This window comes from Trichoplax adhaerens, genomic scaffold, assembly GCF_000150275.1.
Source record: "Trichoplax adhaerens TRIADscaffold_15 genomic scaffold, whole genome shotgun sequence".
Classification (NCBI taxonomy): domain Eukaryota; kingdom Metazoa; phylum Placozoa; class Uniplacotomia; order Trichoplacea; family Trichoplacidae; genus Trichoplax; species Trichoplax adhaerens.
In genome coordinates, this window is record NW_002060957.1 from 1,511,087 (window position 1) to 1,524,528 (window position 13,442).

At 29.2% G+C, this 13,442-nt stretch overlaps 2 protein-coding genes across 2 annotated transcripts in view; both read left to right on the forward strand.

Moving 5' to 3' along the window:
• Positions 1-5,678: 5,678 nt before the first annotated feature.
• Positions 5,679-8,729, forward strand: TRIADDRAFT_60493 (uncharacterized protein; the record flags this gene model as incomplete). The annotated part of the gene is made up of 6 exons (XM_002116374.1): positions 5,679-5,731; positions 5,831-5,902; positions 7,492-7,563; positions 8,125-8,196; positions 8,384-8,455; positions 8,654-8,729. The coding sequence occupies 6 exons, from the start codon at positions 5,679-5,681 to the stop codon at positions 8,727-8,729; spliced, it is 417 nt and encodes a 138-aa protein (XP_002116410.1).
• Positions 8,730-9,915: 1,186 nt separating this feature from the next.
• Positions 9,916-13,442, forward strand: part of TRIADDRAFT_60494 (uncharacterized protein) — a gene marked incomplete at both ends in the record, with an annotated part of 3,842 nt that continues 315 nt past the window's right edge. Inside the window, 6 exons of the mRNA XM_002116375.1 lie at positions 9,916-9,949; positions 10,192-10,315; positions 10,482-10,556; positions 11,133-11,201; positions 12,477-12,548; positions 12,864-12,935. Of these exons, the coding sequence (XP_002116411.1) occupies positions 9,916-9,949; positions 10,192-10,315; positions 10,482-10,556; positions 11,133-11,201; positions 12,477-12,548; positions 12,864-12,935 (446 nt within the window). The remainder of the gene's footprint in view (positions 9,950-10,191; positions 10,316-10,481; positions 10,557-11,132; positions 11,202-12,476; positions 12,549-12,863; positions 12,936-13,442) is intronic.

Below are 13,442 nucleotides of genomic sequence, written 5' to 3' on the forward strand. Positions count from 1 at the left end.
ATTCATTCATTTACAGTCAATTATCTCTCAGTTAGTAATTACATTCCTTCTATAAATAAACATATTTCATAATCATAACAATATTTATTCTTATGGTCTCTTAAATAATTCACTAATGTACTGTATCTGACGCACTGAATTTTTTATCGAGTAAACCCATATTTGTTACATCTGCTATTCGTCCTGGACATCGCATGCTTGGTAACTATGACAATAGTAACTATTAGTAGGTCGATACTATTTAAATGTGGAGCATTTATAAATTTTTACGGATATTAAGATATGATTATAAATGAAATTGTAGCTCTAATATATAAATAGCACTTATAACAATACGGTAAAAAATTGTAAACCTGCATGTAAAGGTTCTTGACAAAAGCTATTCACATAGATTCACATCCAAGCAGAGTTTATGAAGGGATTTCGTTAACATATATTCTACGACTGAAGATTGTAATTTCGAGAATGAGAATAATTATTATAATTATTGATTAATGCAGCTTCTAAGAAACTAAAATTGGTGTTTTCTTATCTGCCACTATAGTATGATTATCCTTGTTTTAGCAGACTACTTTTAAAGTAGGAGAAAGTAGCGAGTAGTTCCAGGTCATAGCTACGTTAAATAATTCGATACTTATACTATTATTAACAGTCTGTGCAATTACGCCGACAAAAGATTGCCAGTCTGTAAACGTATATAAATGTCACAATCCAGCTTCGTGACAAGGATAACGTAAAACAAATCTCTAAATTACTATAGTCTTCCGGAATTCAGTATCCCTTAACTACCTCACAAGAATTTAGACGCCTTTGATTCTACGTTAAAACAACTATACAATTGAGAACTACTTTATTCAACTATCTGACGGGCTTATATACCCTTCTACAGTAGCTAACATTCACAATTCATCTTATAAAAATACTTAGGTGAGATAACTAGTTTTTCACAGTCGGACTACAATATGTCCATTCACAGAATCATTTCAGTGCACATTACAGTACAGCATTAAATTTACTATAACACATTTATAATTAGAGTAATTCCTATAGTAAGTAACTAGTTGTAATATAATATCACTATATTATATTAACCAAATTTAGATAGATATTTCTTCACGGTAGTTCGTACCGTGACAATAAAACATAGTTGGTTTATAAAATTCACTCATCAAATTATAAACTCCCTAACTTTTGCAAAATTACTAGTCCGCTAATAAAGTATCTAGATAGTTTAACACATAAGGAGTCTAATGATTACACATACCGGTATTTTGCTATAGCCTAGATAATTAGAAATTACGCTAAAATATCAGATATATTTATAACTTAGAGGAAGGAATTTAATGGTTAAACTATTTTTGATTTTAAATGATATCCAAAAATTAACAATTTATTTCAATCTTCAAAATATTATTATTACCAACGCCGGTTTAAAATCTTATTGAAATGCAACAATTGAAAGCTACTCAAAATAATTGACATATTTACATCTCTAATAATATTCATTGCCTAAATTATAAGAGAAAGAAATGATTTGAATCTGTCATTATGGAATATTCTACTTTAAACTCATTGTTCGATAATTTTTACCAGCATTCAAAATTCTAAAACATCACGCAAGAATAGCATTGTCAATAATTTAAATTTTATAAAATAAAATTAATAAATTACGTAACTGATTAAAAAGCTATTGTAATCTAAAAGTGGTAATCTAATTATTTCGCTTTAAGTACATATATATAAACTATTGCAGAACGATAATTATACTCATAAACGGCCTATTCTTCATCCTGGTTATATCTAAAAGAATCAATCCTAGAACATAAATCTTTCTTAAAGACGCAATACGTGTAGGACGCTCCCTGTATCAATAAATTTGAAGCAATTGGAAAAATAAACCCTTAATAAAGTCTTCCTAATCTAAACCAAAATACCATTATCACAAGAATGGGAGAGCAAAATTTGAAAGAAGTTTCATTTTTTATCAGGATTGGATTACTTACTTATGCTATAGGTCAGGTTTAAATATAAAATATTTTAATATATTACGAATGAATTAAGCGATTTATTATTGAACCTATTTCAATATTGGTGTTGATTCAAGAGCTGCGTGTCCTACTATCAGTAGCACCGACTATCGATAAAATATGGAAGACTAATTCTGAAATGTCGTATATGCCTTGTGTTTCTATTCAGAACTGATTTTTCTAGCCATGGTATGTCATTCATGGCAGCTTAAAACAATTCACGAAATTTGTGATTGCAAATTAGATTCTATGAACATTGACGACGAATTAGGTTGTGGTAAGTAGAAGATGAATACTTACGTTTTATGCAAGTACATAGTGATTGGTAACAATTAATTATTCGATGCCGCTACTATTTATCTAAGTAAATGTGAAATATTTAGAAGTGAAGCATAGGAATTCTAATGATTAGACCTTTTTACTTTCATCGCAACTAGTCGAAAATATTATGCGTAAAAATTTGGCGGATAAATTAAAGTATGCTGGATAACTATATACAAGTATAAAGTTAATGTATAATCCAGAATTAGTTTATTTTAAGCGGTACGATATTTCAATTACTAACAGTTAAGCTGACTAGAGCAGTTTCTAACCTCTTTGACACAGCTTTGGGGTGTATGATAATCACTAATGAGTGCGACAGCGTCTATGTTTTGAGTGAGCTTCAATCATATCACAATCTCACTATCACATATTTGTCAATCTAAACTTATTTACGACCACAACACAACTACGCTTACTCTCAATTTCTAGATAAGTAATTATCAGAAGCTGACAGCATTTATTCTTAAAAAGTAGTAACAAATTTAAGTAGCTTTTAGCACAAAGCAGTGTATAGCATAAATTTTTCATCTATATATACTATTTCCATGTATATAAGCTATAAAATAAGAAAGGCTAAATGCTGTAGCATACATGTATGATTAGGCAATGTTTCGATTCAGTACAGTCCAGCTCAAAATTAAGGCTATATGATTGTATGAGAATGGTTTAATTGCAAAATTGAGCAACTATATGTTTTAGGGTACCATTCACAGCAAATATTTTGGCCAAATACAGATTTAGCAAGTCAGATCGAATTAGACCGAAAGTAAATGGCCCTTTTAGGATACGAAAGATATACCAATCTATCTGCTTAAATACAGTTTTATAAAACAATCGTTACTGTAAATTTTAGACACTTTATCATACCTGTAAGAAATAGCTTAAATCATCTCAAAATGCCCATGATAGCTTCACTCTACATTCTAAACAAAAAATTCTATTTTTTATTAAAGTGTTAGATATTCAAATTGTTGTTAGATTGAATGATTGCCATAGTATCCTTAGATGTAGAAGCTAAACAAAGAATATTTTCTGAAATTATCCGTGCTTTCCGCTAAAGATTAGCAATATCTTGATTATATAATATAATTATTAATTAAAGAAGAAAAATTAAATTGGAGAATAATTTCTTCACATTGTATAGTTGAAGATTCCTCATTATAACAGGCAATCGTTTATGATTAAGTTAAGCGTAGCAGCCGTAACATAGTCTTCATAAGATTACTTATCTAGGGACGTGCTGATAATAATTTATCAATGATACCTTACGCATACATGTTTTGAATAGATAGGTGCATAGTTTTATAATATCATATTAATACTGTAGCGATAACTGATATTATTGCTATTGTACTATCAAATGGTGGACTTTTTAATAATATTTGGGTTCATTGTTAGCTAAGAGAGATATGTCTTATTAATGTTCCTCCAGACAAAATATAATCGTTAGTATTTAAAACCGTACCATAGGTAGATGTTGGGAGAACAAGCCTGACAGTACACTCGTAGGGTTTAATCTTTCTGATTTAGCTTACATCTCTTGCATAACAAATTTGGATTTGTAACTGCAATCTTAATATTCTATTTTAGTGTCTTTCAAGTTATCCAATTTAACACGGTACAAAAACGTTCATCTTTGCCATGATTATGAAACTTGTCTTTCTTGGGCAGAAAAACCTGTGACATGTACGTACTCTAGGATTTAAAATTTTATTTACTAATAATAAAGCGCTTTTTCATTTCTATAATGTGTAATAACTTACGGTATTAAAGATATATTAAGTTTATATTTATCAAATTTAGTATGCAAATTCCAGTCTTGTCATTTATGGAAAGATCAAGGCTTTGCTGAACTGGTTAATGGAAGCAAATTAATTTGCTGTGAGTTCTAATCCATTTTATCGCCATAATTTTGTTTAATTTTTATGGTTTACACTACGCTTACATACATGCCTTTTCTTTCAATAAATTAAATATAATATAAAAATTGAATTAGCTGCAATGAAACTTATTGCGATAAAGGGATGATGATAAATGATACCCTGTAACAGATACCAGACTATATTCATATATTGATTGAAATTGTATTGAATTTCCATAGTGTCAGTATTAAAATTTACATTTATAATCTTTAGAATTTATTTACTTAGCCAACTGCCCTAAATGCCCTGGCAGTGGTAAATGATTTATTATATCATAGTAAATTAATCCATTAATGAGATACAATATTAAAGCGGTACCTACGATCATAACTAATAATTCAATACTATCTTTCGTAGTAAACCAACTATCGTATCAGTATACCCTATCTTTATTACTACAATGAGTTATTTCCTTATATTCGCATCTAAATGTTCATGAGACTGATAAAGTTGTAGCATTCATGGCTTTATCAAGTAAAAATAAGATAGAATAAATAATAAGACGGGAGGATGATTTGCATTAGCAATAGGTAAATTGTTATATATTGATGTACCAGATTATGACTACTGTAACTTATCAAAATTAAGTTAATAAACAAGTTTAATATTAGATAGCTTACTTTATTGTCTAGATTCAATTCTGACTTTAAATATGTTTTTGGGCAATATATTTGTACTAAATCAGTTAACGTTGAGCCCTTAACTGGATGTAAATATTCCAATACAAGCATGATATGCACGAATAACCGGATGAATCAGTTACTAAGAAGATTACTATTGCCATTCTCAATCATGTGAGTAAAAAAGAATTGAATATGCGATTAACTTGGATATAATATGCTGCGTTTTTTATGTTTTATTATTTTAATAGTAAACTGCAAATACTCGTATGCTCTAACTGGTTTATATTCTACCAATATGTTTGCCAAAAAATTAGAATAAATAGCATATCAATCTTTCCATATGTTTGATTTAACGGTTACAATTATTGCCTTCTTGTAATAGATTTCATAGATATCGTAATGATGATGAATACAGTTATTTCTAAGAATGCTATCAGCTGACTTTAGAACTAGTAACAGCTATCAGATTATTTTAGAGTCTGTAGTAGTGCATTTTTGCTGCCTTTTTAAAAACAAAGTAATTATTTAGGACTTTGCAATACTGTAGTACCCAAATTTTGAAATCTCTATATTTTATGTCCTTAGCAACTTGGAAGGGAACGATTTTACAGATTTCCCAATTGACCCCACTACCTTTCAGCCATGGATTTATAATCTGTAAGTTAAAGTGAAATATTTCTCAAAGTTGAAAGTTTTCGTATGTTGAAATAAATTGAAACTTTTAAATTTACTCATTTATTCAAATCTATCTTTACTTTCTAAGTAATCTTGCAAGAAACAAAATGAGAATAATTTCTGCAGCTGATCTCCAAAATTTGCCTAATTTACGTTCTTTGTAAGTAATTGAATAGTGTAATAGAGCGAAAGATTATTTTGATCTATAAATATACTATTTCTAGTACTCTAATCATTAAAATTATTGTTTTCTTTCTAGAAATCTAAACGATAATTATATAATGCAGCTTAAGTCTGAAACGTTCCAATACAATGAACTCTTGCAAGCCTTGTAAGTATGCTTCTATAAATTAGCTTTAAAATAATGCAGCGAATACTTAATAGTGCAATTCATAACTAGCTACAATTAACGTGAGAGTAGTTTGAAAAATAACTAAATGTATGTATGAAAGATGCTTGCGCGAATAAATTCTTTCTTTTCATACACAAACAGAATGGTATAGTTTATTATCCAATTTATTAAGAGATATGTAAATTTAACTGTAATATAATAAATTAGAGAAAATTTATTTACTTGTTCAATGGTGCCACGTTGATAAAGGTTTATGTCGAGAAACAAATTATTGGGCGTGGAAAAAGATGGTTTTAAAGGACTTTCTCGCTTAAAAACTCTGTTTGTAAAAGAAGTGTATTTATTAGATTATATAAGTGTCATCATTTGTTATTATTTGTAAAGAATATGAAAGTAAATATCATGTTTTTATATAGGCATCTAAATGGCAACCCAATGTATGAAATCCAGAATGGAACATTCACCTCATTGCAGAATTTACGTGTTTTGTTAGTTTCATTACCAATAGTACAGTTTTTATTTACGATGTTCATGAGTTTCTGAAGTTTAAGTAAAGTATGGTAAAATATTTATCAGAATCCATCTTCCTTATTAGACTTTTGTTTTTAAGACAAAAATGTGATAAATTAATTTACCATTTGCGGTATTTACTTAATGCAGTCAACCTTAAATATCCTTGAGTTGAAAACCGAGCCTTCATTAAGTAGCAAATGCAAATGACGTATGAATAAGTAAACTTATGATTATACAGCATATTAGTTTATTTAAATTGTTGACTTGTTTATTAGAAATGAAAATAATTGCAATATATAAAGTAGTATCATCAAATTTTAGGAAGATTTAACAAACTAAAATAGGAACATAATTTGCTCTATGGTCTATGATACAAGAAACAGTCTTGCAATAAAATTATCCATCTGAATCCTATTTCTCTTTAATATTACGGTTATGTTATGTATGCTAATTTCACTCTTAGAGCTTTATATGCAATTTTAATAGGTTATTACAGAAATCGTTGATTCGAGCTATTACTAAGGAGCACTTTCATCAGTTGATCAACTTGAGGACTCTGTATGTATCTAAATATAAATCCACTTTTTTTGTAATCTTAGTAAATCAGGCTTTATTTAGGATTATGCTAATATAAGTAGTGAGCAATAAATTAATGCTATTTTGACTTCCCTACATTTAATCAAAGTTGTGTAAGCATTATCGATGCTTATAAACATTATTAAAAACTTTTGTAACATATGAGTACTATTTATACTGGAAAATTGGACAGTTTACTGCAATGTAACTCTATTTATTTTTCCTAACTTAAATCTAATAATGCAATTAAATTCTTTATGACCTATTTTTTAACGAGCTAGAGATCTTTCTCTGTCAAACATTATGAGCATTGAACATGGTTCCTTCCAGTCGCTAAAAAAATTGAATTATTTGTATGTTATTAATATCATAAGATCTCGAAAATTAGTGTGTGAAAGCGTATTATTAATTTACAAACAAAGTTTTGACTAAACGAAAAATATTTATTAGCCTGAAGTGTTATTAATTCTTAATTGCAGGTATTTACAAACTAATAACATTCGCCAAATTTCTAATGGAACATTTAACGGACTAGAGAATCTTTTTTTCCTGTAAGTTAATACACAATAGAATTAATCCTCAGACAGTAAATATGCAAATGTGGCAAGAATAAGCTCCATCTTAAAGCCGTTTTAATAAGTGGTATCGGATTTAACATAGTCTGCAATTGCTTTAATAAAAAAAATATATGATTCAAATGGGAGGAAAATCTTCATCATTTCATATCTAAATTTTATCTAGGAGTTCCCACAGTAGCTGTAAGCACGAATTAGATTATCCCTTTTTGTTATAGAACATGAATTTTGTCTAGTTTATGAAAATATATACCTGTAGCCTAAGTAATAACGGTTGGCCCTTCTAGATTAGTTGATTTTTGAATGCAATTTGGGCTTCATGGATTACCGTACTATAAATGAGACATATAATTACGATAGCCTCATAGCAGTAGGAAATCATGACCGTTCCAGTCTTACTTCAGCTAAATGTTGAGGAAGATGCATCCAGCAGTAGAATCATAGTTTTTTTATTTTCGACGTACATATCTAAGCTTTTAATAGCTACATAAGTTGCCTTGATGTAAATTTTATTCATCTTTTTTATTTTCGATTTAGTGATCTTACAAATAATCCAATTTTTATCTTGCCATCGGGATTGCTTTCATCCAAACCCAAACTTAGCAATGTGTAAGTAGCATATCTTCGTATAGAATAATCAATGTTTCTTTATGTGCGCGTGATAAAGTGATCTTCAAATAATAAATCAAGAACCAAAGTTTCTTATAAACTTCACTTTACTACATAAGTTAGGTTCATCAACCTTCTACAATATACTGCAGTAATACTAAGTTGAAATTGTAAATTATAATTTTAGCCGGTTTTCTACATTGGGTCATGGAGGAGCTAAAATTGGGGCTTTCCGAAATTTAACAAGGCTGAAAACAATGTATGATATACGTGCATATATTTTATATGATATATAAAATAATCAAGATTCTTTACTTTAAATATAGTAATCAATAACTTCAATTAATGCTATGACAACATAACTACTTCAATACTTCCGCATATTGCAAAGTAAAATATGGGGAAAATGTTTCAGCCACTAAAATCATTAAGTACGACACATTAATTTTTTACTTAGATTTATCTTTGGTGGCTTCATTAACCGCATCAAATATGGAATCTTTGCTAACTTACCTTCAATCACACATTTGTAATGACTCCAGCGTTAAATTATTGCTCATACTTGAGTATAATATTTACTAAATCAAAATAACAATAAATATCATCTCTTTAATTCCTAAAGTTTTATGATAAACACCTGGACATCGGAAATTGAAGATGGAGCTTTTCGAAATTTGTCAACCCTTTCATATCTGTATGAACTCTAAATCTGGTTTTACTAAACTAGCCTCTATAATTATGTATACGCTTGTGATTTTTGTATCAGAAGTCGATTTTTAGCCAGCTTTTTATAGCATTGTAACATTAAAAACGTCGTACGCCCATAGTCCTGTCTTAAATATTAGTGCAAAAGCAATGAACCTACTTATAACTTTAGTTCAAGTTTTGAAATAACTTAAATCTTGATTGTGCATCGAATATGCAATTATACACGTATTGTAACTCAACGGCAGATTTTATGATACAATATGCGGTACACAAATTTTGGATTATATAAAATTAGGTGAAATGCCTTTTCTAATTTAATTATTCCGATTGTATACCGCTAGGGATTTATCAGTGAACGAAATCTCCGTCCTAACCAACAAATCCTTTCTCGGTTTACCATCTTTACGATTTTTGTACGTTGCTATATCGCTTATTTAATGACGGATTTTAGTAATTTTCGATTTATAACATTTTTTTACGTGTAGCAATATCTTTTTATAGCTAGCTCAGAGACTTTTTCGATAATAATTATTATAGAAAATGAAAGTATCCCCAAGCTGGTTCACGGCTAGAAATGATCATCATGATCTTATTTTAATATTCTTTAGTATAATCTAATAAATATTATTCAATGAACTATGCTAATGAAAATGAGCATATTTAGCATATAATTTAATGAATTCAGAAATGTAAGAATATGTTCATAATCATGAAGGCGAGTCCATGCAAAGGAGCAAGCATTGCTCTCTATAGATGCATGAATCTTATAGTTACAGTCCTAGTCCAAATTACTCAAATATCAAGTAGCAACAGATTAAACGTATTTCAAAAGTATAAAATGATTTAGCTTATAATATTCTGCAGGTTTAATTATAGCCTAATACAAATCAGAAATTGATAAATCATAATTCACTACAAAAGTAATAATTAGGCCAATGCTGTGCTGTGAGAATGTAACTATAGCATTCTTAATACATGCAAATGCTTATGATTAACTAACATGTTCATACTATGTATAATGTAGGATTCAGATATTGTGCATCTGGTATATATATATCATGAAATTACCATCGCACGACATCACTGCCATATAATTTTTTATATTTTAGGGGACTAACGCTAAATAGAATAAACCATATTTCTAGCGGAACTTTTCGTCATAATCCATACCTTCGATACATGTATGAATAGTGCATTTACTAGAATAGTAACATTAAAGTAAATTTCCTATCATTTTATGCCTTTGTATACCTTTAATACGCTAATTTATTATCACTACTATCTTAGTAAATGATAAAGTTGAATTTAATGATATTATTGCCTTGTTGTTGTGGACTAGACGATTGAACTTCAATCGACTGACCTTTATAAGTTCAGCGTTATGCGATGGACCGTATAATATGTACCACTTGTAAGTTTACAAATTTTTGTAATGATTTAGTTGAAAAGAAGTAAAGCTAGCTCTCAGTATTGCAAGTAACACAAGATTGCAATAAATAGTGTAGCAATTCATGACTTATTTCAGTAAGGTAAATAGAATACACTGAACATCTGCTGTATGTTAAAATTTCAAATAGAGATTTATCAAATAACAACTTGGAGGAGTTTGGTATTGAAGCACTACTAAACTGCGCTCATAGCTTGGAAATTCTGTAAGTTCAATAGATTTTATTCTAATGCTTATGAAAACAATTAAAAATAATCCATAGTTTTGAATTACAAATCAACATAATGTCTGAGATATTATGGAGACTTTTAAAATCTAGAAGTAAAAAGAACAAATAAGTATTTAATAAAGCCGATTTCATAAGCCTTTACATTTATGTTTACTATGTATAAATTAATAACGGAAATGCTTAATAACGAAGCCAATACTAGCTGGCAAACTCTTAGATGGTGATTTACTACTTAATCAACATCAAATAAAATGCTACTTTTTAATGCAAACTGAATTTCCAATAAGTCATTATGGTAGCTGTCCAAAATTTCTATCGATTGCAGATACTAATCAAGTTTATGTCATTTTAAAAATAACTGGTGCAAATGGGAATTATAGAGCATTATCGCGTAATAAAATCAGTGTCTTCAATCAAACCTATCTGCCCGAATTCAGGAAATTAAAGATTCTGTTAGTATAATTATTAATTCTCAGAACGTGATTCTGCACAACTTAATATAGTAAGAAATGTAATTCGGTTTAAAGTCGGTATTATTGTATTCTTATGTAGAAATATGCGAAGAACTCATATCGCAAGAATATTGCCAGCAAATAAGCCCATGATGGCAATACAACAAGTGTACGTATTTATTTGAATTGTAATGTATAATATGATAAGAACAGGCTTCTAAACTAATTTACTATCGATTACGGCAATTAATTGCTTTTTTCCCTCAAAAAGTAGAAATTAGTATCGGTTACAAACCAGCTTTGTGACAAGATTTACGTAAAGAGAATTTTCGAAATTTCTAAAATTTACGGGACTCAGTCTTCCTTAAATAATTACAAGAACTTAGACCCCTTCCTTCTATGTCACAATACCAAAGAATTGATTCAATTCAATAATCTGCTGACCTTATATGCCTTTCAGCAGTAGCTAAAATTAATGAATCATCTTACTATAATAATTATCAATATGGGTACCAACTGAGTGATTTTACACAGTCGGATTACAGTACAGTATATCCATTCATAGTCATTTCAGCACTCCTACAATCTACTATTAGTAAAAACTAGTGCAAACTCCCGTCGCTTTGCAGACGGTTTACGATAATGTGCTCATTTAACAGATAGTATTACCATTTGATAGACCTGTCAGAGGTTCAGTAACTTTTTACCGTGTATTTCAACTTCAGTGGTTCATGCGTGAGTAACTAATTGTAATCATCATATGCAAATGTTAAATTCGCTAAATTTAGCCATTTAACTCTTCATGGTACGAACGTGTAAGAATCCCTTTTTAGCTTGAGATTCATATTCCGACGTAATTTATAATACTGGAGTTATATTCCTGCATGGGTATACCTGATTTAGCGAGTTTACTCATTGATTAATAAGTGAATAAACCAAAGTTGCTCAATAGTAGTATTAGAACATGCAGTATATGATAGCGTTTTAGTTTAAAGTCAGCGAATAATTTGCTATGATTAACCAAAGTAGTTTCGAACACTTACAGATCTTTAAATAAGATATTTTATCGAATTATTGTTTTCAAATATAGATTTTGCTCACTAGATTATTTGCTACCTTACTAAAGTTGTCCCAGTGTCCAACTGTAAACAATTTCGAAGTTAATCGAAAATACAATTTCAGATACCTTGGTCTCAACTATTTGGTCAATCTTACAATTAACTCACTTTCAGTATTCGCAAACGCAAGTCGCATGTAAGCATAGTCTTTAAAGCAGTAGAATTATCTACCCATAGTATAAGGCAATAAATAATCTTAAGAATTTCACTACGTTTATACCCACTTACTAAAGCAATTACACCATTTGATTCAATTGTTACTGGTTTATAAGTACTCCTAAAGCATGTCTTTATTCTCTTAATTTAAATGGCTCACTTTCCAATAGCTCATTATATATGGCCAATATTAATGATAACAGTGCAGCAGCTTTAACAAAACTAAAGAAAATCCAGGATCTGTAAGAATTAATGAATTAAATTAATAATCAATATATTTAATGATGAATTGTTGTTCCTAAATCTTAACCACCAGATCCCACAGCTACAGCAGTAAATAAATAGCATTCCTTCTTAGTTAGAATATTGATCACAAATAATTTATAGACGATTGGATTTTAATCACATATCTAAGGACTTCAACTTTAGCGCTAATCAAAATTTATTAAAGCTGTAAGCATATATTTATCTAGTATGATTCAAAATTAAATTGAAATATTTGTACCAAGTATATCTATCGATATTTTAATATCGAAATGATCTGTTTATATTTTTAGCAATCTAAGTCATCAAAATTTAGAGAGCTTAAGTGATGAAAAATTTAAGGGTCTCGTTAAATTAAGAACACTGTAAGTGCAGCAATTGAACCAAATCTCATTATTTGTATAACTATTTACAAGATCTGCGAAAAATTTTCTTATATAATTTGATTATTATTCTGGCTTTACGACGTATTATTCATCCAACTCTAGAGATGTTACATCAAACTATGTCAGCTTTATCAGTAAAACTATTTTTACAAACTTTCCTTCCTTAGTCGAAGTGTAAGCAATTTTGAATTTTAAGTAATCGTTTATAATTCGTTGTTGCTATAATTAGTCAATAAATTAAAAGTATTTATTCCATTTTCCTATAAATTAAGGATATTCGACTACAACATTATATCAAATATTGAGTCCGGAAGCTTCAGTAATCTGACCAGACTCTACAAAATGTGAGCTTATTCTGCATTTATAATATTTTAGTAATGTGGAAAAGATGAAAACGAATAATAAAACCATATCGGGAAGTTAGAATTTCTTCATTTAATGCACTAATACATCTTCTAAGATAAGATATTCTGCTACAGATCATAT